We start from the raw sequence: 27,776 nt of genomic DNA, 5'->3' as shown, positions 1-27,776 counted from the left end.
GAATCACAAATATCAGTGGGTTTAATATATTCCATAGCTAAGATAAAAACACTTGGATTTGAATGCTTCTATAAAATCAAATCAAACTATAAAACACAAATGGACACCATGCTTTCAAAAATGTGGTGTACACTTTACTTTGCCTTCACTATAGACCTCTCATGGCATCTGCCTCGATAAGTATTAAAAAAAAAACATAATCCATTTATCTGTAAGATCAGTGTTGGTTGCAAATTATCATTGCATTTTTTGTTGTGTGTATAGTGATATGATAATATTAATGTATTAATAGTAATATGAGATTAATGATTCCATAGTGTTCTTATGATAACATTTTTCTTACTGTCTGTTTTATATATTATATATAGTTATATTTCTGTTATGAGTATATATAACCATAGCAACATCTCACTGGTCAATAATGTTTTAGTAACAATAATATGAGATTAGTGGTTCCATAATATTCTTCAATTAAAGTAGTACACTGGAACCATTATTGTTATTATTATTATAACAATTTGTTGCTATGTTCATTAAGTGGGGGGGAGTACTTGCAATTCTATCCCTTCTCATTCCTGTCTCTTCTCTCTTTCCCATGATAGATCTGATAAGGCTGGAACACCAAAATATTACTATAAATATATGTTTTACCTTTGTTTTTATTGTTTTAGGCATGCCATGAAAAAAAATGGGCTCTTGTAAGGCACATTGCAGGCATGTTAGGTAAAAGAGTAGAAGATCTTGCCAAGGTAAAGTGCATATTTTGAATATCTGTTTATAGCTCATGAAATTTAAATCATTAACAATGAAAAATACTTTTTTTTTTCAATTTCTCATTAAAATCTCTCATTCCTTATTTAGATTTCTAATTTTATAAAGAATGATGTGAAATTTTATAACGATATAATTTTTAAAAACAAGTGACAGATAACAAACAGCAAACAGAGGTTATCTTTCTCCACTTTTTAATTCAATATCTTATTTTTATACATAATGCCCTTTAAGTAATTGTTAAGTATAGTGATGGTAGGTTTGTTTAAATTTAAAATAAGTGAAACAAAATTCACATCTTTGCACACCCACAGATACACATGTTTTTGGAGTATCCACTAGCTATTGAGTGGGATTTCGGAAGTGAAGAGCCAGTCATTGTGAGATCGGCAACTATATGTGAAGTTATTGGTATTTATTGACATTTACTAGGCTGCGTTGAACTAGCCCTACTATTTTCAGAGCTTAGATCATGACCACCTGCAGTAGCAGGCAGTGCTAAAAATTCCTAATAACCAGATCAAGCTATCACTGGCTATTAGGTCTTCAAACATTAAACTGCAGGACTCTCAGCAATTGATACACAGTCAACTGAATTATGAAAAAAAAATTTTTTTTCACATTTGACGTCCGTAGATACCATATGGTCACTGCCGTACCTCACATGGTTTTGGCAATGATGTCTTCTGTTAGAATAAGTGGTAGGGTCACAGATTGCCTTTCCACACAAAGTTTGTAAGACAATCACAAACATCCATGCCCACGGCGGGATGCGAACCCTCAGCCTCTTGGCTGGAGAGCTGACACGTTAACCACTCGGCCATGAAAGAACTAAAATAACAGGAAATATGCCACCACATCCTTGGGTTGTGTGAAGTTGGATGCAACATAAAAGAATTTCTTCTTTTTTGTTGCATCTTTTCTTGTTTAATTCTTTAAACAAGGCTATTTAATATGACTTCTGCGCTAATTCAGCCTTAGCATCTTTCTGGGTCTGGCTCCCATTGACGAGACCTCAATAAAATTTGAAACTCTTCTAAGTAGCGACCCTCTCATAATGCACAGAAGTATGAATGTTCAAAGGGAAAGGTATTTTGCATTTTGGGATACTAAGACATTTGATGCGAAATCATCAGTTGTCTTTATATATACAAGTTGACAATATGTACACACCTATATATGAGTAGACTATTTGTGAAGATACTTCACAGACATACTTTGTTTGCTTACACTTAGATAAAGGATTATACAAGAATATAATTTCTTGGCAAGTATAATTTACAAACTTGCTGTAGAGGTAAAAATAAGGAAACATTAGTGGAGTCAGTTTCTTAGACAGCAGGAAAAAAAAAAATGTTGAGCAGTGTAGTGAGGAGTTTGAGTCTATCTGGTGTGAAGTGGAGGCTAACAAAATGGAATATGTGGTGGGGTGTTGCTACAGACCTGGCAGCTCACTTGCAGGGGATGAAGAAATGCATCGCCAATTTAGCCTTATGGGTACTAAATGAGTGGGTGGCTTTAATTACACAGTCCAACACAATTTTTTCTGACTTTTATATGAGACTTGTTTTTTACTAATTTGGGTGCGCTGATTTCAAATATCAAACCCATTTTTCTCTATCACATCAGATTTTTCCTCTATGGCATTTTCTTTTTGCTAATTTGTAAGTTTTTGATAGTTTTAAGGAGGCAGTACTATTTAGAGGATCAAAAAAATCGATTTTTTAATATTATTTTCTGAAAGTATGTACTTTTAAAAATCTGTTCCTAAATTTTTATCAAGAAATTTGAAAAATTCCCAAAGATATAACCTATTATTCAAAGCAGTGCGCAGATCAGAATCGGAGCGCTCACTGCTCTCGCTTGTTAGTAAACGAATAAATGCGTAAGAACCTGCAACGGCACGTACTGGCGCTTTGAATGCAAGAGAGGCCGATAATTAAATACATAACTACTTAACAATATTCATTAAAAATTACAAGAATATTTATAAAAAAATAACAATTTTACTTACACATGAGTTTCAGGGAATAAATTTTTGTTTATAGCAATTTCTGCTGTGTGTTCTGTTTTGGCAATCCCTTTGAATACTCCAACAGTAGTCGGCCATCATGTGAGAATCCCATCTTCCTTGGTACCGATCTTCAATAGTTTTTAAATCTTGATGAAATCTTTTGCCTTGTTCATCGCTTACAGCACCTAAATTCTCAGGAAATCTATCAAGATGACTGTATAGGAAATGAAGCTTTATGCTCATGTTGCAACCTAGGCACTGGAAATTTTCAGGCATTGTTTCCACTAGATCTTTGTAATTGCACGCTTTTTTGTTTCCAAGAAAATTATTTGCAACATTTAAGGATATTCTAAGAGGCCAATGTTTCTGACTCCAGTGTTGGTATCTAGCTTGACTATCCCAGAAGCATAGAAAACACGGAAACTTGGTATATCCTCTTTGAAAGCCAAGTAAAAAGTTCCTCATTTTAAGATCCACACAGATAATCCAGTTATGGTCTGTATATTTTAATAACTTCAGAACCTTTTTAATGTCCTCATATGTTTCCTTTAAGTGGACTGAATAGCCAATAGGAATTGAGCCATATACATTCCAATTGTGTAGTAAGACACACTTGAGACTTCTGCTTGTACTGTCAATAAATAAACGCCACTCATTTGGATGATATTGTACAACACTCATTTCAGTTAGTAAACCTGACACATTGTTACAGTAAACAAACCCACACTTGTGTGGGTTTGTTTACTGTAACAAACCCACACGAGTGTAATCGTGAATTGTCCTGATCTGCAAGTTTTACGTCAAAGTATGCAAAGTACACTTTCTTAACAAAATCAGTGATATTTGTCCTTTGACTGGGAACAGTAAAGCTGCCACAAATGTAGCAGAAGGAATCTACACTATTGACACATTTTCGAGTAGTAGACATGATGTATTTTCTTCACTGCCAACTAACATGCAATTAAAAAGACAAAAAAAACCAGAACTTTATTGAAACATTATAAGCGCTCATCATACTTTCACGATCGATTAACAATTGACTGATTTCAATTGTTCTTTGTCCGTTATGACGCATATAGCATTCATTTGTTTTAGGCAGTTGTCATTGCCTACTTTTTATCACCTAAATGTATTAGGTCGGTTATCGGCCTCTCTTGCATTCAAAGCGCCAGTACGTGCCGTTGCAGGTTCTTACACATTTATTCATTTACTAACAAGCGAGAGCGGTGAGCATTCCGATTCTGATCTGCGCACCACTTTGAATAATAGGCTATATCTTCGGGATTTTTTCGAATTTCTTGATAAAAAGTTAGGAACAGATTTTTAAAAGTACATACTTTCAGAAAATAATATTAAAAAATCGATTTTTTTGATCCTCTAAATAGTACTTCCTCCTTAAAACTAAAAACTTACAAATTAGCAAAAAGAAAATGCCATAGAGGAAAAACCTGACGCGATAGAGAAAAATGGGTTTGATATTTGAAATCAGCGCACCCAAATTAGTAAAAAACAAGTGTCAGATCATAATCAGCAGAAAAAAAATTTTTTTTTTGTTGGCCAGTGTTATCTAAACATTGATTGGGTAGAAGAGAAATCTCATGTTAAGAAAGAAGAGGAATTTATTAAATTGTTGCAAGACAAAATTTCTCAAGCAGTATGTGAAAGTAGGAACTTAAGGTCAAAGAGTGTTGGATTTGCTCATAGAAGGGGTCTCTGTTAATAATATGGCTGTTTTACCACCAGTTAGTAAGAGTGATCATGCTGTGTTGTGCTGTGCTTTCTTGGGAAGTATCTAATTGTATTGATGCTCCAGTTAGAACAGGTTACATGTGAACTACAAAGCTGGAAATTATGATCAACTTAGGAGAATACAAACTTTGGTCCTATAGTATCAGTTATTGAATGGAGAAAATATCAGCATGAGAATCTTTGAAAAAGTGCTTAAATGAGGCTGTATCTGAATGAATCCCTAGTGTTCAAAGAATAAATAGGTTGGGAGTGAAATGGATGTGCAACCTTATTAAGCAAGAGATCTACAAGAAGATGATGTGGAAAGAATATCTTGCGAATAAGAGAGAGAGAGAGGAGTTATGAAATATATAAAGTTCAGGCCAGAAAAATAATGAGTATTGTGCAGAAAACTAAATCTGCATATGAAAAGAAATTGGCCATGCAAGCTAAAAGCAATCCAAAAGAATTTTATCATTATGCCACAAACAAAAGAAAGAATGAATGTGAAAGAATAACTTTATTGGATGAGGATGGTACTCTGGTGTCGGAAGCTAATGAGTTTGTTCAATTAATGAATTCTCACTTTGCTAAGATATATCAACCATGTGTATGTAATATTGTGCACAGTGCTTCTGCATTGGATGAAGAGTTAGAGGTGCATGAAAATGAGGTTGAAGAGCTGTTACATAACCTGGATAAGAATTTGTCTATAAGGACAGATGGAATATCAGCCCATTTGCAAGGAATGTTCAGTCGAATTGGCTAGGCCTTTCACAGATATAAGATCTGATAATATTGGAGTCTTGACTGGTAACAGATCAATTTTGAGGAAAATTCTGGATAGGAAGTTAGTGGTGATGTAAGTTTTTCATGTAGTGCTATCATATCCTGTACACCCCTTGAGAGTACATATCAAGAATTTGATGATGATTCATTGAGTCCTTTACTCCCTGGAGGTCTCAAGTAATAATAATAATAATAATAATAATAGCCCTTTATTACTATGGAAGCATTAAAGAGCACATCATGTTTCATAAGTTCAAAGAAATGCAACACTGTAAAAAAATGTGCAAGAAGTGTATGATGATAATATTTAACGTGCAAAAGTGCCAGCGATGGTTCCAAAAATTTCGACAAAGGTACTTTAGATCGAAAGACTCACCTCCCTATGGGAGGGGAGTCAATCTAAGACTCCCCTCGATAATGATATGCTGGAAGCCACTATTGCAAGAATTGCCAATACAACTGCTGAAGATTAGCTAAAGATCTTAATTCAACTTTATCGACCATCCATCGCCATTTGCAAGAGCTTGGAATAGTGTCTAATCTCGACACATGAGTTCCTCAAGAATTGACAAAATCAAAGAGAGTGCATCAACATCTGCACTGCTCTTTAAGAGGTTCAATCTCCGTTTTTGAGTTGTATAGTCACCAGTGATGAAAAGTGGATACTTGACACATTTTGGAAAATTACGGAGACAACTACCATGTTTGAGTAAAACTTTAGTTTAATATAAACCACAATCAACACTCGACGTTTCGATCTTTATATCAAGATCATCTTCTGGATCATATACAATATATACAGAGAAACAAGCTGCACTACAATCTACATGGTTTGATAAAGTTACTGACCAATCGTTACAACGATTATTGGCCTGCCCTCTGGTGGGAAAAAAACAAAAAAACTTGACTACATCAACGCTACAGTCCTATTATTATTATTATCTATTGGTAACAAAATTACATTGGGCTGGAGAGCAAATGTTTATATATATATATATATATATATATATATTAAAAACATGTGCAAGAAGTGTATGATGATACATATAATCATATGTAAATATAAACCATATTTAACCTTACCAATTTTGCCATACATATAAACCATACCAATTTCGACCAGTTGGTATGGAACGGTTTCCAATACTAGCTAAAGGTTGCTTGAGATCCTAAAGTATGCTGGGTACTAAGTATTAAGTAGGCTAAATATGTGCCATCTAGATTCTGGGAATTTTCATGCCACATTATTGTTGATATTGCTGGATAATCAGAACTCACTCCCATTCCTGGATACACTGGTTACACGTCTTCCTTCAGGCAATCTATCCTTCACGGTCTACTGCAAACCAACACATACTGGCCAATACATACGTACATGCTAAATCATACCACCACCCATCACAAAAATATGGAATCATTAACACCCTTAAAAACAGAGCTACAACAATTTGCTCTAATCAGCAACACATTTATAAATAATGGCTACAACAAAAATACTATTAATAAAATCCTTCATAAAACTTTATCAAAAAAGAATTTAGATTACAGTCAAACCATAGCCATCCCATACATTGAAGGGTTATCAGAAAAAATCTACAGAATCCTACACCATTATAATCTCAATGCCACCTTTAAACCACTTACAAAATTAAAAAACATATTTAACTCCTCTAAGGATCCTCTCCTCCTTTTGGCACATCCTGGAGTTTACTGCATCTACTGTACCTGTAACTTACCTTATATTGGTGAAAGTGGACATACAATCCCTATAAGGAAAAAAGAACACAAAAGACACATTAAATATAACAATTTTGGTAAAACAGGCCTCTCAGACCACGCTCTCAACACCTTACACCAAATTGTTTGGAAAAATACCCTCTCGCTACACCAGACAAAAACCTGGTATGAAAGAAAATTTAAAGAAGCCTGCGAAATTCTGATTAACTACCCTAATATCAACAATAATGGCTGCATGAAAATTCCGAGAATCTGGATGGCACATATTCAGCCTACTTAATACTTAGTACCCAAAATACTTTAGGACCTTAAGCAACCTTCAGCTAGTATTGGAAACCGTTCCATACCTATTGGTTGAAATTTATATGTATAATCATGTTTTTAATATATATATATATATATTTTTTTTTTAATTTATTTTTTTATTTTTTTATTTTTTTTTTTTTAAATAAGCACACCCCAACTCATCATCACTAGAGTTAAAGACCAGTACTATCAACATAAGAAGCCTGAATGGCAAAGAAATGAAGCTAGCTGAGGAATTAGATAAGTACCAAATTGACATAATAGGGGTGACTGAAACAAAAAAGACAAAAACTGATGAGATCTTTCTGAGCAATAAATACAAAATGATATATTCAGACAATGACAATCAAGGAAAAGAAGGAATAGCCATAGTATTCAACACAAAATACGAGGCTAATCTTCTTGAATGGCAGGCAATCTCAAGTAGAGTGATGTGGGCAAATATGAGAATGAGTAACTGGACAATGAGACTTATTTGTGCCTAAGGTCCCACAGAAGGTTCTACTAAGGTAGAAGTGGAGGAATTTTTTGATGCTTTAGAAAAAGCAACTGACACAATGAAAAAGGAAAAGTTGATCCTTGTTGGGGATCTAAATAGCAGAGTAGGAAATGATTGTCAGACATAATACAAAAATATTTTGGGAAAATTTGGAGAAAAGAGCAAAGCCAATAATAATGGCAAATACCTGTTGGATTTCTGCTCAGGACATGAACTGGTTATTACTAACACCATGTTCCAACATAAAAATGTGCACAAATTCACATGGAGAGAAGAGGCAAGGAAAAAGAAAAGTCTCATTGACTATGTTATTGTTGATAATGATGTTTTCTTCCTGTTGCAGGACACCAGAGTGTTCAGATGATTTGAAATTGGAAGCAATCACTATTTAATCTTGAGCAGGATAAAATTGAATTTCATATTGAAAAGAATAACATGTAAGAAAGTTTTAAAGCGAATAAAAGTTGATCAGCTCTCAGATGTGAACCGTAGACTAAAATAAACAAAGATTATTGAAGAAAAAATGAAAGAGTTTGAGAACAGGAACCAAACCTTGGAGATTCAGTGGCAAGCCTTGAAGAAAACAATTTCTTCATAACGAAGAAATTGTTTAATTTCTTCATTATGAAGAAATTAAAAATTTAATTTTAATTTCTTAAAATTAAATTTTTAATTTCATTAATTCAGCCAGAGAGGCATGTGGTGTTATCTGCAAGGATAGCAAAATCAGAACTCCATGGTGGACACAGGAAGTTAAAGAGGCAGTGAAGGAAAAGAAGAAAGCATATCAAAAGTTCCTGGCAAATAAGTCAGCTTGTGCTCTTAGAGAATACAGAGACAAATGTAAGAACGCTAAACACTGTGTAAAACTAGCTAAATGAAGGTCATGGGAGGACTTTGGCATGAACATAGAAAATAAATATCAAGAAGGTGGTAAGATATTCTGGAGGTTGTTGAAGAACTTAGAAATGGAGGAAAGAGTGCTATAAAAGGAGTTAGAGATGATAAAGGTTACATGAAAACAGGAGAAAAAGATATCCTTGAAGTATGCAGTAATTACTTCGAAAAATTGCTAAATGAAACAAGCAGTGATAGCACTGTTAAAAAACACTCAACAGACATACAGTCAGGAATCTTACAGTTGCTGCTCTGCATAGTTCAGAAAGCCTGGACAGAGGGACAAATTCCCGATGATTGGGGTAGAGCTGTAATAGTACCCATATATAAAAAGGGAAATAAAACTGAATGTGAGAATTACAGAGGTATTTCCCTACTGAGTGTTCCTGGCAAGATCTATGCAAGTATTCTTGAGAAACGGTTGAGAAGAATTGTGGAAGAAAAGTTTGGTGAAGAACAAGCTGGATTCAGGCCAAATAGAGGCTGTCAGGATCAGATCTTCACTTTATGACAAATAGCTGAGAAAGCATGGGAATATAACAAAGATCTGTATTTAAGTTTTGTCAATCTGGAAAAGGCATATGACAAGGTGTCGAGAGAAGCTATTCAGTACGCTACAGTTATATGGTGTCAATGGGGCATTATATCAAGCAATACTTAGTCTGTATTTGAGTTGTAAGTCAGCAGTTAGAATTGAAGGAAGTACAGAAAGATGGTTTAATGTTAAATCTGGTGTGAGACAAGGATGTACATTGTCCTCTCTGTTATTCATTATCTATATGGATCACATTATGAAGGAAAGTGGTATTAAACATGATATCAGAATTGGAGATGTTAATGTCAGCTCTTTGCTTTATGCGGGTGATGTTATACTTCTAAATAAATCTGCTGCAAGTTTGCAAGAGTCCCTGACTAAATTGAATAACTGTTGTAATAGATATGGTATCAAGATCAACATTAAAAAGACAATGAAAATAGGTAGAATTGTTGAAAATGTGAATTGTGTTGTGAATGGGGAACCTGTGGAACAAGTAAAACATTTCGGCTACTTAGGCACGATTTTTACTGAAAATAGTAAATTAAATATGGAAATAGACAACAGAATCAACAAAGGTAGGAAGTCAATTCAATAAATTCATATGGAATAAGAGAGAAATTAGTTGGAACACTAAATTAGCTCTATACAAGACAGTGTTTAAACCAGTTTTAACTTATGGATCTAAGAGCTGGGTCAGAAGTAAAACACTTGATCAATGACTAGAGACCACAGATGTGCGAGTCCTGAGAAAGATTAGAGGCATGAACAGATGGCATTAATGGTAATATCATATTAAAAACGAGGATATTAGGAAAGACCTTGACATTGTCGGCATCCAGGAATGCATTAGCAGAGCTAATCTCAGGTGGTATGGTCACTTAAACAGAATGGGCGAGGAAAGATTAGCGAAAGAAGTGCTTTCTGCTAGGTTGGCAGGAAAACGACCCAGAGGAAGACCAAGATATAGGTGGATTGATATGGTACAATGTGCCTTAGACGATAGAAATGTAAGATCTGATAATGATAATATTAGAGTTTTGACAAGTAACCAACAGATTTGGAGGAAAATTGTAGATAGGAAGTTAGTAATGATGTAAATTTTTCATGTAGTACCATCATATCCTGTACACCCCTTGAGGGTACATGTCAGGAATTTGATGATGATGACGACGTATTAACCACAGTGAAAAATTATTTAATTTTAAATATTTCATCCTAAGTATCTTAGGACATCATCAGTACAGTAGTTTAAACAATAATAGGAATAACATACAGTTAGGGCGCATGATTAAAATAGAATCTCATTAAACATGCATAACGTGTTACAGAAGTAAAATAAGTAAAAAAACTAATAATAATTATTTTATACAAAATTTTGTAAAATAATTATTAATAGGTTTTTTTTTTTGTAACAAGTTATGCACGCTTAATGAGATTCTATTGTAATCATGCGCCTTAACTGTATGTTATTCCTATTATTGTTTTAACTACTGTATTGATGATGTCCTAAGATACTTAGGATGAAATTACAATTAAATAATTTTCACTGTGGTTAATACATGTGTTTCTTTTAATTATATGTATATAAACATGTTGCTCTCCAGCCCAATGTAATTTTGCAACCCATAGAGAATAATAATACGACTGTAGTGTTGATGTAGCCAAGGTTTTTTTTTTTTTTTTTTCACCAGAGGTCAGGCCAATAATTGTAGTAACGGTTGGTCAGTAACTTTAGCAAACGATGTAGATTTTAGTGCAGCTTGTTTCTCTGTCTATAGTGTATTATGCTCCAGAAGATGATCGTGATATAAAGATCGAAATGTTGAGTGTTGATTTTGGTTTCTATTTCTGATAATATTATTTATTTTCATTTTTACTTATCATCAAACCTTCGAACTGCACCTTTATATTCCTTTCCTTATCAGTCGTAATACCGAGTTTGTAGTCGTTGCTTGAGCTAATTCAATCACTGTTAATCCTCTCTGGCTATAATTTACTTCCCCCCCCCTCCTTTCTCAAGGTCACAGGTATGCTAATTTTCACATGTACATAGTCTAGACTTAGGAAGTGCTTTGGGCTGGAACCAGTTCCTTTGTCTATCTTGCTGACTTTCTCTTGCACTGATTTAAAAATTTATTTGTTTTTTCGACTGCGCCATTAAAGATCACGTAGAGGAATTGTATGTCTTTCCCATACATGCAAGAGAAATGTCCAGCTCAACAAGGAAATATCTCTAAAATTTAATTCTAATTCAAGAAATGTTTAAACTTAAATCAGTCAGTCGTGGCTATTCTTTCTTCAGGACACATAGGTTCTATATTTTATGAGATAGTGAATTGGTAAGGCAGAATCAGGCAAGCTATTAACAAACAAAACTGTTTATTCATTCTGAATCAAGGTAATTACAAAGATTAATACTACATATATCAAAATATCTATCTCTAATTAACTGCTAAATGACAATGGAAACAAAGTAAAACACATGTCTGGTTCTCTGCTCGATTAGATTAGCAATTCTTGCTTAAGCCCTTTGATAGAAAAACAATATACATGCTCATAACAATCAGACACTTGTAATTAAAATAAAAAGCCAAAAGGCTAGTTTTCTGGCAGTTGAATAGATATTAAATGGATAAGAATCCTATATTGTTATATAGCCAGTAAGTGAAACTCAAGATCGATAACTACGATCTATGAGTTTCAATGCCGAAAAACTATCGGCGAAGGCAATTCGAAGCAAAGGTGGAGCAAGATCCCTCACTATTCTTGATATTCTCTCATAATGTAAAACACAGCTCCTAGGAGATGTAATACTGTCATTACATTATGAGGGGAGGTCACTACCCAGACCGGTTTCAACCTTTTTTTGAGGTCTCATCAGTGAGTAGGTAGACCTGGAAGATATCAAAGCTTAGTGAAAAGAACTTACATACCTTCACTATGCGAATGCCATAAAGGTGTGCTTGTATTTTGTAATTAAAATAAAAAGCCAAAAGGCTAGTTTTTATAGTGAAGGTATGTAAGTTCTTTTAACTAAGCTTTGATATTTTCCAGGTCTACCTACTCACTGATGAGACCTCAAAAAAGGTTGAAACCAGTCTGGGTAGTGAACTCCCCTCATAATGTAATGACAGTATTACATCTCCTAGGAGCTGTGTTTTACATTATGAGAGAATATCAAGAATAGTGAGGGATCTTGCTCCACCTTTGCTTCAAATTGCCTTCGCCGATAGTTTTTTGGCATTGAAACTCATAGATCGTAGTTATCGATCTTGAGTTTCACTTACTGGCTATATAACAATATAGGAGTCTTATCCATTTAATATCTAATCAGACACTTGATTAGACATATATACACTCATACGTAACTTAACTCAGACTAAAACAGAATTAAGCATAACTAAACTTTACAATCAATTTCACCTTCATTGCATAACATTAACAAATTTCTCTGAACTCTGTAAACAATTAGTTCACCATTAATTAGAAGTGTGACTTTCCGACTTCACAAAAAAAATGTGATCGGCATTCTTAGCCTTAATTTTCACGATCTAGGTAAGTTCTACAAAATTCTTACTTGCAACCTTGTCAGCTAGTTCAGTACACTAGATCTTAGAGATCATGATCATGCCCTCTTCCTTCGGTAAAAACCACATTTGGGCACTAGTTCACGGCAACGATGATACAGCATACTCGGAGATCATCAAGAAACTTCGTGGTGGGGCTTCTGGAATAGACTGTCACAGCTGTTACAAACCTCCTATCATCTTTGGACTTTTGCTGGCGGGACGTGACTCCCCATCCTTGGAACAGCTGGACACAGGATTCTCTTCGAAGCGGGGCTGGAAACAAGAGCCAGGAATAGAGCAGTTTGGCCCCTCGATTTCTCCCTTTTATCCTATTCTCTCAACCTTGGAACTTCCTCAGATTAAACCGCCTGGATATTCTTGGAGGGGTTTTCTCTGCCACCCCGCTGTCGCCAAGTTTTGGCAGGAAAACCCTGCACCCCATTGACCTTCACAATTTTTGCTAGCCTCAAGTCAAGATGTCTAATCCTGTCTGAGCTATTTCTTTGTTTGTACAATTTCAGTGGTTCTTAAATATTTTAACAACTTACTCTAATATTTTAACAGATTTTATGCAGCAAAAAAATTTGAGGTAAACATTAATTCAATTACAAGTATTTTGTATAATTTGTTATTTCCAAGTAAAATCGGTATGGAAAAATTTTGTACTAATTTTTCTTCATACAAGATTTTACAGTGGGAAAACAGATCTATCAAGTATAACATAGTCAGTGAGACTTCTCTCTTCTTCTTCTCCTCCTCCTCCCAGTCCATGCTATTCTCTTCAGAAGGATGTTAGTAATGTCCTGTTTTAGTACTTTAATACTTTTTAATAATAGTAAAAAATTATAAAAATGGCTAATTCTTACACATTAAAAAATAGCCATGATGTTTAAAAAGTACAACCTTCAAGCCTCTCAAGGACCATCTCCCTCCTCTTTCAGTCCTTGAAGTGTATAGAATTCCCTGTTCCTGCAATTTGGCCTACTGTGGAAAGACAGGAAGCTCAGCCACCATCTGTTAGAAGAACATAAAAAATACACCTGTAAATCAGGACTGACTTACCATGTTTTAGATACTGCACACTTAATCAGTTTGGAAAAAACCACCATGCTTCATTGCAGAAAGTTTATTTTTTAGATTCTGCAGCTGCCCTCAAAAAATAGCCTAATCTGAATAAATAAGTACATAAAACTTTCCAAATGTGTGAAACATTAATCCACCAATATACCAGATTACAATGAGGCCTCCATCAGGCACCCAAAAAAGAAGGTGCTCCACTTAGTTAGGACTTTAGTTCTTGTGTGCATGCGGTTCACTGTTTTTTTTTTGCTCTCTCTCTCTCTCTCTCTATGTGTGTGTGTGTGTGTGCATGTGTTATGTTTATATTGGACCTCCTGAAGATGTAACTGAAATGAAATATTGGAAGAAGTGAACAGTGTTTTCAATCCCCTCCTTGCTGTTTTACTTCATTAATCGACCATGTGAGTTCCTTCTTGCAGTTAACAGTTTTACTGTTTTATCTGTAGGTGTGTGGGTTTGACTGATGTTCTTTAAATAAAATCTTGAATACATCTTTTTATAACAGTTTATATGATTGCTATTACTATAGCTTTTTTTAACATCAAAATTAAACATACATTTGCTTCTTCTTTTTTTTCTTTTTTTTTTTTTTCATATGTGCATTTATGTAGGCTGTAACTGATCTTTTGGTACATCAAAAGCAAGTCACAGTTGGAGTACCTCAACTCTTTGAACATACTATTACAAGGTAATTGCTATTTATTCTCTTATGCTGATGATATAAAAAGTTACATGTTCTGATTTAGGATATTTTTGACCTAATAAACTGTTACAAAAAAACAAAAAAGGATTTACCATAATATAGGAACAGCAATTAAATACTTAACAGAATTTCATTTTATAATTGTATTTGAATTGCTAAAATATGAAAGTAACTGTTTATCACAATATCACCATCAGTTACCTGATATACCCTCATTGGGTGTTCAGAATACTATAACAGTACTGCATGATTAAGTTTACATTATTATTAATCTCCTATGAATATTTTTCCCCCTCCAAATTATACTGTTACCCGTCAGTACTCCAATATTGTTATATCTAGCATTTTATGCTTGTAAGGCACTTCTGATTGAATCAATCCACTTGGTCTTCCTCTGGATTTCTTTCCTGCCATCTTGATATCAAGCATCTGTTTTGCTAACTTTTCCACGTGGCTTAGATTAGCTATGCTTACACATTCTTGAATGCTAATAATGTAAAGTTCTTTTCTAATATCTTCATTTTTAATATGATTCTGCCATTGATGATATCTGTTCAGGCCTCTAATTTTTCTGAGAACTCTCTTATCTGTGGTCTCTGGTCTTTCATCAAGTGCTTTATTTCTTACTCATCTCTCAGATTGATAACTTACAACTAGTTTGAACACTGTTCTGTATACTATTAGTTTGATATTTTTGGCTAATTTCATTCTTATTCCATAATTTATACAGCTAGCCTCCCACCATACCATCTTTGCATATTCTGTTATTTATTTCCAAATTTAATTTTCCATCTTCACTAAAAACTGTGCCTAAATAGCTGAACTATTTTATTTGTACTATAGGATCTGCATTGAGAGTACCTCTGAGGTATTTATGTTCCTGCATATTTTCATAGTTTTATTCTTTTTATTGCTGATTTTCATGCCATATTTGTTACAGCTGTTATTATGCAATTTAGTTAGAGAACTCTCTGGATACTTGCACTGGATGTGTTTAAGAGTACAATATCATGTACTTAAATCAAAGAGCTAAGTTTTCTATCTCTGATTCTAATATCAGGTATAATGCAACTATGTTTCCTAATGTGATCCTATGTTTCCTATGTTTCCTGTTAGATAAGGAGGGGGGGGGGGGAGAAAACATTCTGGAAGGGATGTAAAGAGAAAGGTGATCAGCATACTCATGAGCAGTGCAAAATGCAAAAACAAAGGGTGACTAGTATGGTAAGGAAGGTCAAATCATATTATTACAGAAAATTAGCTAAGCAGGCCTAAGTAAATCCAAAAGAGTTTTTTGTTACGTAGTAAGTAAGCGAAAAAATGACACTGAAAGAATGACTTTAATCAATGCTGATGGTAGGGAGGTGACAGATGCAAAAGAAATAGTCGAGTTTCTGACTGATCACTTTGCCAAGGTGTGTCATCCAGGAGGAGATGTTGCAGTTGCTGATGTGCGAGACTCATGTCAGGAAATACTCAGGATATTGAAAAATATCAATGTGATAGCAGTGGGACTGGAGGGCATGTCAGCCCATGTACCATGAATGTGCAAGAGAACTGGCATTGCCTCGGATGAATTTGTTCAATCTGAGTCTCAATTCTGGTAAAGTTTCAATGGACTTAAAAGAAGATAAGATAGTTTCATTACATGAAGGTGGCTCCAAGACATTGCAACAATAATGTGCACTTATAAGTCTATAGTGATTTGAAGTTAATTTCATTTAAATGCACTACATCACTCTTTCAAAACACATAACAATTGACGTGTAAATTCTATATTTTAAATATAAATAAAAACTTGGGATGGCACAGAACTCTGCCTGTTAAAATTCTTTACTGACTGATTGAATAAAGATAGATAGCATTGATGTTTGTGATATTTCCAGATTATATATATAAAAAAAAATAATGAAATGTAAAAATAAATAAATAAAATAAAATCTTAGCCCACCTAATATACTATATAATATAATCAGTATACCTAATTGTGAAAAAAATAAATAAATAAATAAATAAAAAATAATTTCATTCATGCCAATGATTAATACTAACAGTTTTTTGTCCACTGCCATGTATCATTCTTTAAGAATTGCTGTTATAGAAAAAAAAAAACTTCATATCTATACATAGTAATTCTTTTTAGAATTCCTTCCAAAATTAAATTCGGAGGTGATCAGTCAGAAACTTGACTATTTCTTTTTCATCTGTCACCTCCCTACCACCATAAGAAAGTTACTAATAAATTTAATAAGCTTTAATAGTTTCATTATTATTTTAGACCTTTACCATCGAAAGAATTGCGCTCAATTATTCATAAGGCTCATGGAGGTGACCAGAGTACAGCTATGCTTACACAAGTAAGACTTTCATTGATAATTGTTAATTTTATTTCTGTTTTGAGGAAGTTTAATATCCTTTATGATAGAGGAGTTTATGAGATAACTATTAACAGAAAATTGCATTTTAATAAAAATTTCAATTTAATCTTTGTTATGAACATGTGACTCCTAGAGAGCAGTGAATGGAATAATTTGCTCTTAGGGGTAGTGAGTGCATCTAGCGTAAATGAATTTAAGGGAAGGTATGATAGCTGGGTTGGGTAATTTACAGCCTCCCTCGATGAGTCCTTGACTCCCTGGAGGTCTCGGATAATAATAAAAAATTTTTAAAAATGATTGTGATAATTATATTTAGTTTTTTTATTGATTTATTTAAATATATGACATTTAGATTCATTATTTGCTATATGTAAAACAAAATATTGTAATTCTTCCTTGTACCCAGTTCTTTTATGCATTCTTTTCTTGACAGAATAGGAACTGAAGTGCACCACAACATCCATACATCTAAACTAGCCTCAATAACTGCTGTCCTCATCAAATATCCAAACCACATTTTTCATGATTCCTTCCATTACAAGGGTTGCACTTGTGCATTCTTCAGATCTGACATCTAATGTCTGAGAATAGTAAACATGGAATTCCTTCCTTTTGATCAGCTCGGGCTAAAAATTTCCTTACCTTATTCTATTCATTCATTCATTCATTCTTGATCATTGCTGAAATTATAATCACTTTCCAAATTCTTTAATTATTTATTTTTTCTGAAACTTGATTTTATATATTACAGATATCCAAATACTGAAATACTTCATATCCCAAAATTCAAACTCCTTTCCTTTTCCAATTCTGCTGATCAGTCTTGAAAATTTGTTGAAGTATTTGCAGTAAGTAATGATAATAGCACAAATTATCTGTTTTTTTTTTCTTTCAGAATACCATTTAATTCTTATCATTCTCCCAAACTTTTGATCCCATTCCTAACTGGTTTTCCTTTCACGTACCCAAAACTCAAACTCCTTTCCTTTTCCAATTTTCCAACCACTCAGTGTTGAAGTATTTGCAGCAAGTAAGTAATGATAATGGCACAAATTGTCTTTCTTTTTATCAGTATACCAGTTAATTCTTACCATTCTACCAAACTTTTGATAAATCTCATCCTAACTGGTTTTCATTCTATGTATCCCATAGATGTCTGCTCTTCTATTTGTCATCAGATTATAATTTCATCTAAAGTTTATAAGTAATGGACTACTTATAAACCACAGGATTATGATCCCACTAGTTCTCAAAAGAAAATATTAAAAAGGCTTCTTTAAAATGTCACATGTTGGCTTCCTGAAATAGTTAAAAAAAAAAATAATTAAAAAAAAAACTCAAACTATTTCCCCTCCCCCATCCCATTGTGGATGCTAATGAATCCCCCTTTTTTAAGTTAGCCAAACAGTTAGCTAAATCCTTAACCCCACTTACAGGTCATTCTTCATCTTATATTAAAAATTCCACTCTTTTTGAAACATTAATCCAAAATTTAGTTTTAGATAATAATGATACCATGATAAACTTTGTTACCTCTCTTTACCAATATCCCCCTTTCTAAAATTTTAAATTTACTAAAAAATGTCCCCACTGCACAATATCATTAAACTTTTTAATTTTGCCATTCGCTCTGACTACTTCACTTGGAAAGATACTGTTTATCAATAGATTGAGAGTACAGCCATGGGCTCTCCCTGCTTTTCCCCTCCAGCCAATTATTATTGTATGGAGCATTTTGAAAAACGTTCTCTTGATACTGCTATTCTCAAACCTTCTATCTAGCCAAGATACATTGATGATATGTTCTCTATTTGGCCACATGGCTTAGACATTCCTTGTTCCTCCATCTCATCAGAGCACCCCCAGAATTCAGTTCTATGGAAAAAGACAATGACAGTAGCCTGTCTTTTCTAGATACTCTAGTCTTCCTGTTGGCACCCTTTCTTTCTTAGTTTACAGAAAACCCACCCACACAGGTAAATACATACACAAACTTTCCCATCATCCCCCATCAACAATATGGTGTTATCAAAACCCTTGTTAATGGAGCCTCTAATCTCTGTTTTGCTAAGGCTGAACTTACAACTGAACTCTTCTTTATTCACCAGACTTTCCTGTCCAATGGCTACAATGCCAAAAAGATCAACAAATCAATTTGTCCTCCCATCTTCTTACATCCCTCTCAACATGCTGACTGTAGTAATGCTGTCATTGTTCATTATATCTGGGGCACCTCAGAAAAAAATAGCCAGAACTCTAAAAAAAAAAAGTACAAAAAAGTACAATCTCTGTACTGCATTCAAACCTTATCCAAAGCTGGCCTCATCTGTTCTCCCAAGGATTTTCTATCTCCTCTCTCTGTTCCAGGTGTTTACAGAGTTCCATGTTCCTGCAACTCATCATATTATGGTCAGACTAGGAGATCAGCCAACATCTGCCTAGAAGAACATAAAAAAACATATCTGTTGTCATAAGTATGGTCAGTCAGGACTTGCTGACCATGCCTTGGATACCTTGCACAGAATCAAATGGAAAAAAGCTACTATGTTCACCACAACAAATACAAATCTGAAAGACTTTTTTTAGAATCAGCAGCAGATTTAAAAAATCAACCTAATCTTAATACATTTGGTTGTATTAAACTTCCCAAGATTTAGGAAACTAATTCATAGGCCCACCCAACACAGCTAAGGCTAGCCAACAGCACCAATAGAGAGCACCCTGCATAAGACTTAATGCTTTCAATCTAATCTTTTCCACTTATTGCTTTGTGCAAATTTGTGTTTTTGCAATTTTAGTATTGTTTTCTGATGTCTCATTTACTAAGATGAAATATAGGAGTGATTAAATGTGTTGTTTGATTATTTATACGTGCTTTATGTATTCCATTCAACCTTAAAATGAGTTCAGACCTGCATATAAGTAGACATTGCCATTTTGTATAACAAATTCTATTCATCATTATCAATTTCCTGATATGTACTCTCAAGGGGAGTTCAGGCTACTATGACAGCACTACATGATTATTGTTTGCATTATTATTAATCTCCTATCTACAGTTTTCCTCCAAATTAAAATATTCTTTGTATTAACCGAATTAAGCATTTCATGCTTAAGCCCCTCATTCATCCATTTTACACCTACCTTATTCAGCCTTTAACATTCACACATTGATATTGTTATGTATTTCCTTGTCAGTTCCCAAGAAGCTATTTCCTTACCTATCTATCGTCTTGTTATAATCACTAACCTTGTACTTCCTCATATATCCTTTCCCTACAGAAGTCTGCATATGACTAACCACAACCCAGGTGATCACATCTTGATTATTTGATGTTTAAGCACTATTGACCACATTTTACTGGACTGTCCGATATATATGCTTTTGAGAACACTGTACAAGATATTCATAAGGTTACAATGGAAGCTATGAACTGGCTTGAAAAATTGAAAATTGTTTTGCAAATCTTTCTTTTATGTGACTTAATTGTCATACATCTGTTACATTTGTGCATTATGTTTCTCGCTGTATTTTACCATCATACAATAAATAAAAATAAATAACTTTATGATCACTCTCACCAACTGGGGAAAAGTATGAAATCCCACTCACAGTTACATCCTCTGATGAAATAAATGATTAGATCTAAAACTCTCAATCCTTGCATGTCCTCCTTTATATTCTACCTGAGATAGTTTTCTCTCAAGAACTCAAAAAATTTATTTTGCTTATTTCCAGGTGCTATCTCTTCATTCCAATCTATATCATCATAATGAAAATCACCCATAGTAATCAGTGTTGTATAAACAACTAATCCAAGTTGACATTTTTTCATCATCACCCTCCATATTCTCTGGCCTAGAGCAACATCCAACTAAATGTCTTCCTGTCAACCTCCACCTCACATCACACTGCCTCATAACCACTGCCACTATTTCCTTCTTTCATGTCTACCTTACGTAGACATTAATTCACTGCTATTATTTGCATCAGCATCACAATCCCACCCTTCTTGTCTTTTCTAGCCTTGTGAAAATCAATGTACTGTTCCACTTCTATTCCTGTTAGGATATTATCTTCATTCAACCATGTTTCACCTATTCCAATGATTTTGGAGCAAATAAACTCAATCAGTGAAACAAGTTCATCTATCTTATTTCTAGCATTTGTAAATATACAGAGCAGTTCATTTTTAGATCTGTAGTTAGTCCTACCCAAGCCACTTGTTGGTTGCAATTTCCCCACCACACCTGCCGTTGCCCAATCACCTTTATCACTACTTCACATATATCTGCTCAGTCTCAACTTCTCCACCCACATCCCAATCTATTCCATTTCTATCTGATCATTCCAATACATACATTCACTACTACTACTACTTCCAACATCCAATCTCCCTTTGCCATGTCTCCCTGTCCATTCAAGCTCCCCCATTTCGCTGTTCCTCTTAAATTCCTCTTCTCTCTTCATCTCTCACACTACTACTGTTTCTATTACCAAATACTTCTTCCCCTTCAATACCACTCTCCTGATATATTCACCTTTATCGCAACTTTACATATATCCACTCAGTCTCAACTTCTCCACCTACATTCCAGTTTATTCCATTTCTATGCTGATCATTCCATACATATGTTCACTACTACTTCCAACATCCAATCTCCTTATGCCATATCTCCATGTCCACCCGGGCTTTCCTATTTTGCCATTTCTCTTGCATTCCTGTTCTCTCTTCATCTCTCACATGACTACTGTTTCCACTGCCAATCACTTCTTTCTCTTCAACACCACTCTCCTGATCTTTCACTTCATCACTTACTTCTGATTTCTTGCTTGCATCATCATGTCTGTATAATTCCATTCTTCCCTCAAATACATGCCATACATCCACAAACTCTACTCACTTCTCTTCACACAGCTTCACTAGCATACCATTTCATGATTCTGCTGTTCATCTCAACTCATCATTTTCATACCTTGGCAACACAGTGACAACCTTTCCCACTATACTGTTATCTTCCACTCTCCTCAATAGCCTTCTCATATTCACCCTTACATTCTCCTTATGTTCACTTAAATCATTTGCCTCCACAGCCAACCACTAATTCTCTTGCTCATTCTCCCTCCTGGATAGCAGAATTTATGGACTTTCTCAATAACCAATCCTCTATGCAATGGAATCCCATAGACTGCTTTTCTCAAATCACTTGTCACCTCTTTTTACCCTTTTTTCTTTCATTCTATTCTTTTGCACACTTTCATTTGTTTCCACTAAACATCTAATATCACTTTGCATATTCCTCATTACATTTTGCATTTTGAATAACTGTCATCATATCTTACATTCTGACAATTTGACTCTCTCTCTCACTCTGTTAGTCTCACTACCCTCTCATTCTGCTGCATCTTACTTCCATTTCTTCATTTATACTTCCTTTTTTTCCTTTATCACTCACTCTCACTTCTACATAATTATGTTCTTTTACTTCCTCATTCGTCAACTTGTAGTCTAACAAAATATCACACTTCCTCCAAATCCATACTCATCTCCTGTTCAGTCTCTCCAGACACACACACACACACACACATTTCACCATGCATGCATATCACACTAATGGCATTGAACCATTTTGAAGTCTACATCATTAATGTCACTTGCCTAGTCGCACTGGTCAGTGCCTGCGTGGTTGACCTCATGACCATTATGTTCTTTTCAAAGAAGGGAAGATTCGAATTTTCAGTTAATCTTATGTATCATTTTCAACATAACTGAGAAATTTGAAAAACTAGAATAATAACACTGGATTTCAAAAGAAATATGTGCTAGAGTGTTATAAGGTTATTAAAATAAATAATTTAAAAAAAATTATGTACAATTAATAAAAGACTTTCCAAAATTTTGATAAGGAAACACAATCATTCTATTCAAGTTATGACATTGTAGTAGCACATCATCACTATATTTAAATTAGCACTCAAATTTAAAATGGCACTCATGTTAAAGATGGGTCTTCAACCAGAAGATGCTGTAGTAGTATCAACTCAGTTCTGAACTAGATCCAACTTTTGGGGTATTTTATATGGAGTATAGGATTCATGTTCTTACAGCCTTTTTTGAATCCTGTTTGTCCAAAGTATGAGCAAAAATATTCACAAAGAACTTGGTAAACACTTGGGAGGGAAAATGGAAAATATTTATCCTTTGTGAATAGTAACATGGAGGAGAGTTTATTGACAGGAAAGAAAGTAGGCACTGAGTTATATTTTTTATAGGATCTTTGAAATTGGTTCAGAGATTCCAGCAGTGTATGGGATTGAGACTCTACACATAGAGTCAAAATTCTTCGGAACATCATCTATGTATTAATGATACAAGGATTTAGCCTATATCTTCATTTTCAATAATTGTCAACAGGCATAAAATTGTGCAAGTTCAAATTTATCATTACTTTAGGCGCTATTTTTTTTTTGTATTAAAAGTGCATATATAAACGTGTGTGTGTGTGTGTGTGTGTGTGTGTGTGTGTGTGTGTGTGTGTGTGTGTGTGTGTGTGCGTGTGTGTGTGTGTGTGTGTGTGCACTGTATATGCATGCAGCTACACTACTAATTTTCTGATACCCTTGGTTCCGAAGCCATGCTAGATTAGCTGTTTTGCTGGAATAATGCTGGTCATGTACTAATAAACCCCCATGGATGACCAGAAACTTAAATATTGAATCTAAATTAAATGTGAATTAAGTGATTAAATCCCAGTGTTTAGACTTACATATTGATTCTCCAGCATTGTATATAGTTTAAGGAAATTAAAAACGTATTTGTTAATAAATAAAATTATTTACATATTATCCTATATTTCGCCAAAGTCAAATTGGCATCGTCAGAGATTAATACACTTGTATTAGACACGGGCATGCAGGCACACTTCAGTAACAAAGATGAATAAAAAACAGAACCAGAAAAAAAAACGCACCTAGTGGCTTTGGTTGGGTGTTCTTGGTCGTTTAGCTGACTATCTGTGGATAAGAGTTTCTCATATGAGGGGGAGTCTGATACAACCATATTTGATTACATTGGAATAGTTGGTAAGGACAGCAGCTGATTCAATGAAAAGCCTCTCGAACTTGAATTTGCTTTGGTGAAATAAGGTGGCTTTTTTCCAGCGAATCCTGTCCCAGGGCATGGTCTGCTTATCCTGAGTGTCCATAGTGGTGGAATCAGATGTAATCCTGGTGCACTACTATGTGGATGTTGGCTGTCCTACCAGCAAAGTGATATAATAAGAAAGGTTGAACTGCAGGGCTGCAGGGTACCTAGTAAACTCCAGAGGTTGTAGCTGGTCTTTGGGGTTAGCTTTTTCTGTGGTTTATAGGTGGTCACAAGATTTTGCTTTTTTTTAATATCTTGGGCACCTTTTCTGAGATGCTGGATATAAGGTATGGTGATAGATTTGCTGTAATCTATGTTGAGGTGGGGGGGGGGACACTATGGTGTTCAAATTCTTTGTATTTGTTGGGAGATGTAGCCACTGGCCAAAAAAGTGCTTTTTATGTTGGTGAGTTCTGTGTTGAGTGCATTGTTAATTAATTTTGTCCAGGGGACTAAGGTTTTTATAGTTCCAAATTGTTTGGTGGGAGGGGGTGATGTGGCTATTGATTCATGTATCTACCTATGTGTGTTGGGGGGGGGGGGGTCTGTAGACTGTAAAGGTCAGGAAGGAATCCATTTAGTTGTAGTACTACATGAAAAATTTACATCATTACTAACTTCCTATCTACAATTTTCCTCCAAATCAGTCTGTTACTTGTCAAGACTCCAACATTATCAGATCTTATATTTCTATCGTCTAAGGCACTTTATACCATATCGATCCACCTATATCTTGGTCTTCATTTTGGTCGTTTTCCTGCCAACCTGGCAGAGAACACTTGTTTTGCTAATCTTTCCTCACCCATTCTGTTTAAGTGGCCATACCACCTGAGATTAGCTCTGCTAATTCATTCCTGGATGCTGACAATGTCAAGTTCTTTCCTAATATTCTCGTTTTTAATGATATTGCCATTGATGCCATCTGTTCACACCTCTATTCTTTCTCAGGACTCTCATACCTGCGGTCTCTAGTTTTTGGTCAAGTGTTATACTTCTGACCCAGCTCTCAGATCCATAAATTAAAACTGGTTTGAACACTGTCTTGTATATAGCTAATTTAGTGTTCCAACTAATTTCTCTCTTCTTCCATATGAATTTATTCAGTCGACTTCCTACCATACCAGCTTTGTTGATTCTGTTGTCTATTTCCATATTTAATTTACCATCCTCACTGAAAATTGTGCATAAGTAGCTGAAATGTTTTACTTGTTTCACAGTTTCTCTGTTCACAACGCAGTTGACATTTTCAACGATTCTGCTTATTTTCATTGTCTTTGTCTTGTTATTGCTGACCTTCATACCATATCTATTACAACAGTTATTCAATTTAGTCAGAGAATCTTGCAGACCTGTAGCGGATTTATTTAGAAGTATAGCATCGTCTGCATAAAGCAAAGAGCTCACGTGAACATCTCTTGATATCATGTTTTGATAGCATGTTTAATACCACTTTCCTTCATAATGTGATCCTTATAGATTGGAGGTGTCATGGGTAATAATAATAATAATAATAATAATATAGATAATGAATAGCAGAGGGGATAATGTACATCCTTGTCTCACACCAGATTTAACATTAAACCATCTTCCTGTACTTCCTTCAATTCTAACTGCTGACTTACAACTCAAATAAAGACTAAGTATTGCTCGGTATAACGCCTTTTCCAGATTGATAAAGCTTAAATACAGATCTCTGTTATATTTCCATGATTTCTGGACTATTTGTCGTAAAGTGAAGTTATGATCCTGACAGTCTCTACTTGGCCTGAATCCATCTTGTTCTTCATCAAGCTTCTCTTCCACAATCCTTCTCAACCATTTCTCAAGTATACTTGCATAAATCTTGCCAGGAACACTCAGTAGGGAAATACCTCTGTAATTCTCACATTCAGTTTTATTTCCCTTTTAATATATGGGTACTATGAGAGCTCTACTCCAATCATCGGGAATTCATCCCTCTATCCAGGCCTTCTGAAATATGCAATGCAGCCACTGTAAGACTTTTATACCACCATACTTCAGCATTTCTGGTCGAATATCATCTACTCCTGCTGCCTTTCCACATTTCAAGATTTGATGGCTTTTTCTACTTCAAGTATGGATATGTATTCCTGCCTGCATGCCTGGTCAGTGTTTTTTACCACTGTGCTGTCATCACTGCTCGTTTCATTTAGCAGTTTTTCAAAATAATTACTCCATACTTCAAGGATATCTTTTTCTCCAGTTTTCATGTCACCTTTATCATCTCTAACTCCTTTTATAGCACTCTTTCCTCCATTCCTAAGCTTCTTCAACAACCTCCAGAATATTTTGCCACCTTCTTGATATTTATTTTCTATATTCTTGCCAAAGTCCTCCCATGACTTTTGTTTAGCTAGTTTTACACAGTGTTTAGCATTCTTCCATTTGTCTCTATATTCTCTAAGAGCACAAGCAGACTTATTTGACAGGAACTTTTGATATGCTTTCTTCTTTTCCTTCACTGCCTCTTTAACTTCTTGTGTCCACCAGGGAGTTCTGATTTTGTTATCCTTGCAGACAACCTCACCACATGCCTCTCTGGCAGAATCAATCAATGTTTTCTTCAGAGTTTGCCACTGAATCTCCAAGGTTTGATTCCTGTTCTCAAACTCTTTCATTTTTTCTTCAATAATCTTTGTGTATTTTAGTCTACAGTTCGTATCTGAGAGCTGCTCAACTTTTATTCGCTTTAAAACTTTTTTACATGTTATTCTTTTCAATATGAAATTCAATTTTATCCTGCTCAAGACTAAATAGTGATCACTTCCAATTTCAAATCCTCTATACACTCTGGTGTCCTGCACCAGGGAGAAAACATCACTATCAACAATAACATAGTCAATGAGAATTTTCTTATTCCTAGCCTCTTCTCTCCATGTGAAGTTGTGCACATTTTTATGTTGGAACATGGTGTTAGTAATAACCAGTCCATGTCCTGAGCAGAAATCCAACAGATATTTGCCATTATTATTAGCTTTGCTGTTTTCTCCAAATTTTCCCAAAATATTTCTGTATGTCTCACAATCATTTCCTACTCTGCTATTTAGATCCCCAACAAGGACCAACTTTTCCTTTTTCATTGTGTCAGTTGCTTTCTCTAGCCTCAAAAAATACCTCCACTTCTACCTTAGTGGAACTTTCTGTGGGACCATAGGCACAAATAAGTTTCATTGTCCAGTTCCTCATTCTGATATTTGCCCACATCATTCTACTTGAGACTACCTGCCATTCAAGAAGATTAGCCTCGTATTTCGTGTTGAATACTATGGCTACTCCTTCTTTTCCTTGATTGTCATTGCTATTATATAACATTTTGTATTTATTGCTCAGAAAGATCTCACCAGTTTTTGCCTTTTTTGTTTCAGTCACCCCTGTTATATCAATCTGGTACTTATCCAATTCCTTCAATCGCTCCATTTCTTTGCATTTAGGCTTCTTATGTTGATAATACCATTCTTGAACTCTGGTGATGTTGAGTTGGGGGGCGGGGTTAGAATTTGTTCCAGTAGCTGACTTTTCACTGTTTCCCCTGGTTCCCTGGCGAAAACAACGGGGGCCTTGTTTAACCGGGCGACGCCCCAGCCGGCATGAAATTTTG

General features: G+C 34.8%; 1 protein-coding gene across 4 annotated transcripts in view; it reads left to right on the top strand.

Annotated features, from left to right (window-relative positions):
* The window catches only part of LOC150106691 (putative phosphorylase b kinase regulatory subunit alpha), a 745,167-nt gene that overhangs the window by 558,686 nt on the left and 158,705 nt on the right, over nucleotides 1-27,776 (top strand). For all 4 annotated transcript variants that reach the window (XM_090393281.1, XM_090393285.1, XM_090393284.1 and 1 more), the window contains exons 23-25: nucleotides 672-749; nucleotides 14,540-14,616; nucleotides 16,910-16,988. In XM_090393281.1, coding sequence (XP_090249407.1) covers nucleotides 672-749; nucleotides 14,540-14,616; nucleotides 16,910-16,988 — 234 coding nt within the window. The remainder of the gene's footprint in view (nucleotides 1-671; nucleotides 750-14,539; nucleotides 14,617-16,909; nucleotides 16,989-27,776) is intronic.

The sequence above is a fragment of the Typopeltis vanoorti genome, chromosome 5, assembly GCF_054136105.1.
Source record: "Typopeltis vanoorti isolate ZY-2024b chromosome 5, IOZ_Tvanoo_1.0, whole genome shotgun sequence".
NCBI lineage: Eukaryota > Metazoa > Arthropoda > Arachnida > Uropygi > Thelyphonidae > Typopeltis > Typopeltis vanoorti.
Note: the sequence above shows the minus strand (reverse complement) of the source record. Positions and strands in the feature narration are given on the sequence as shown.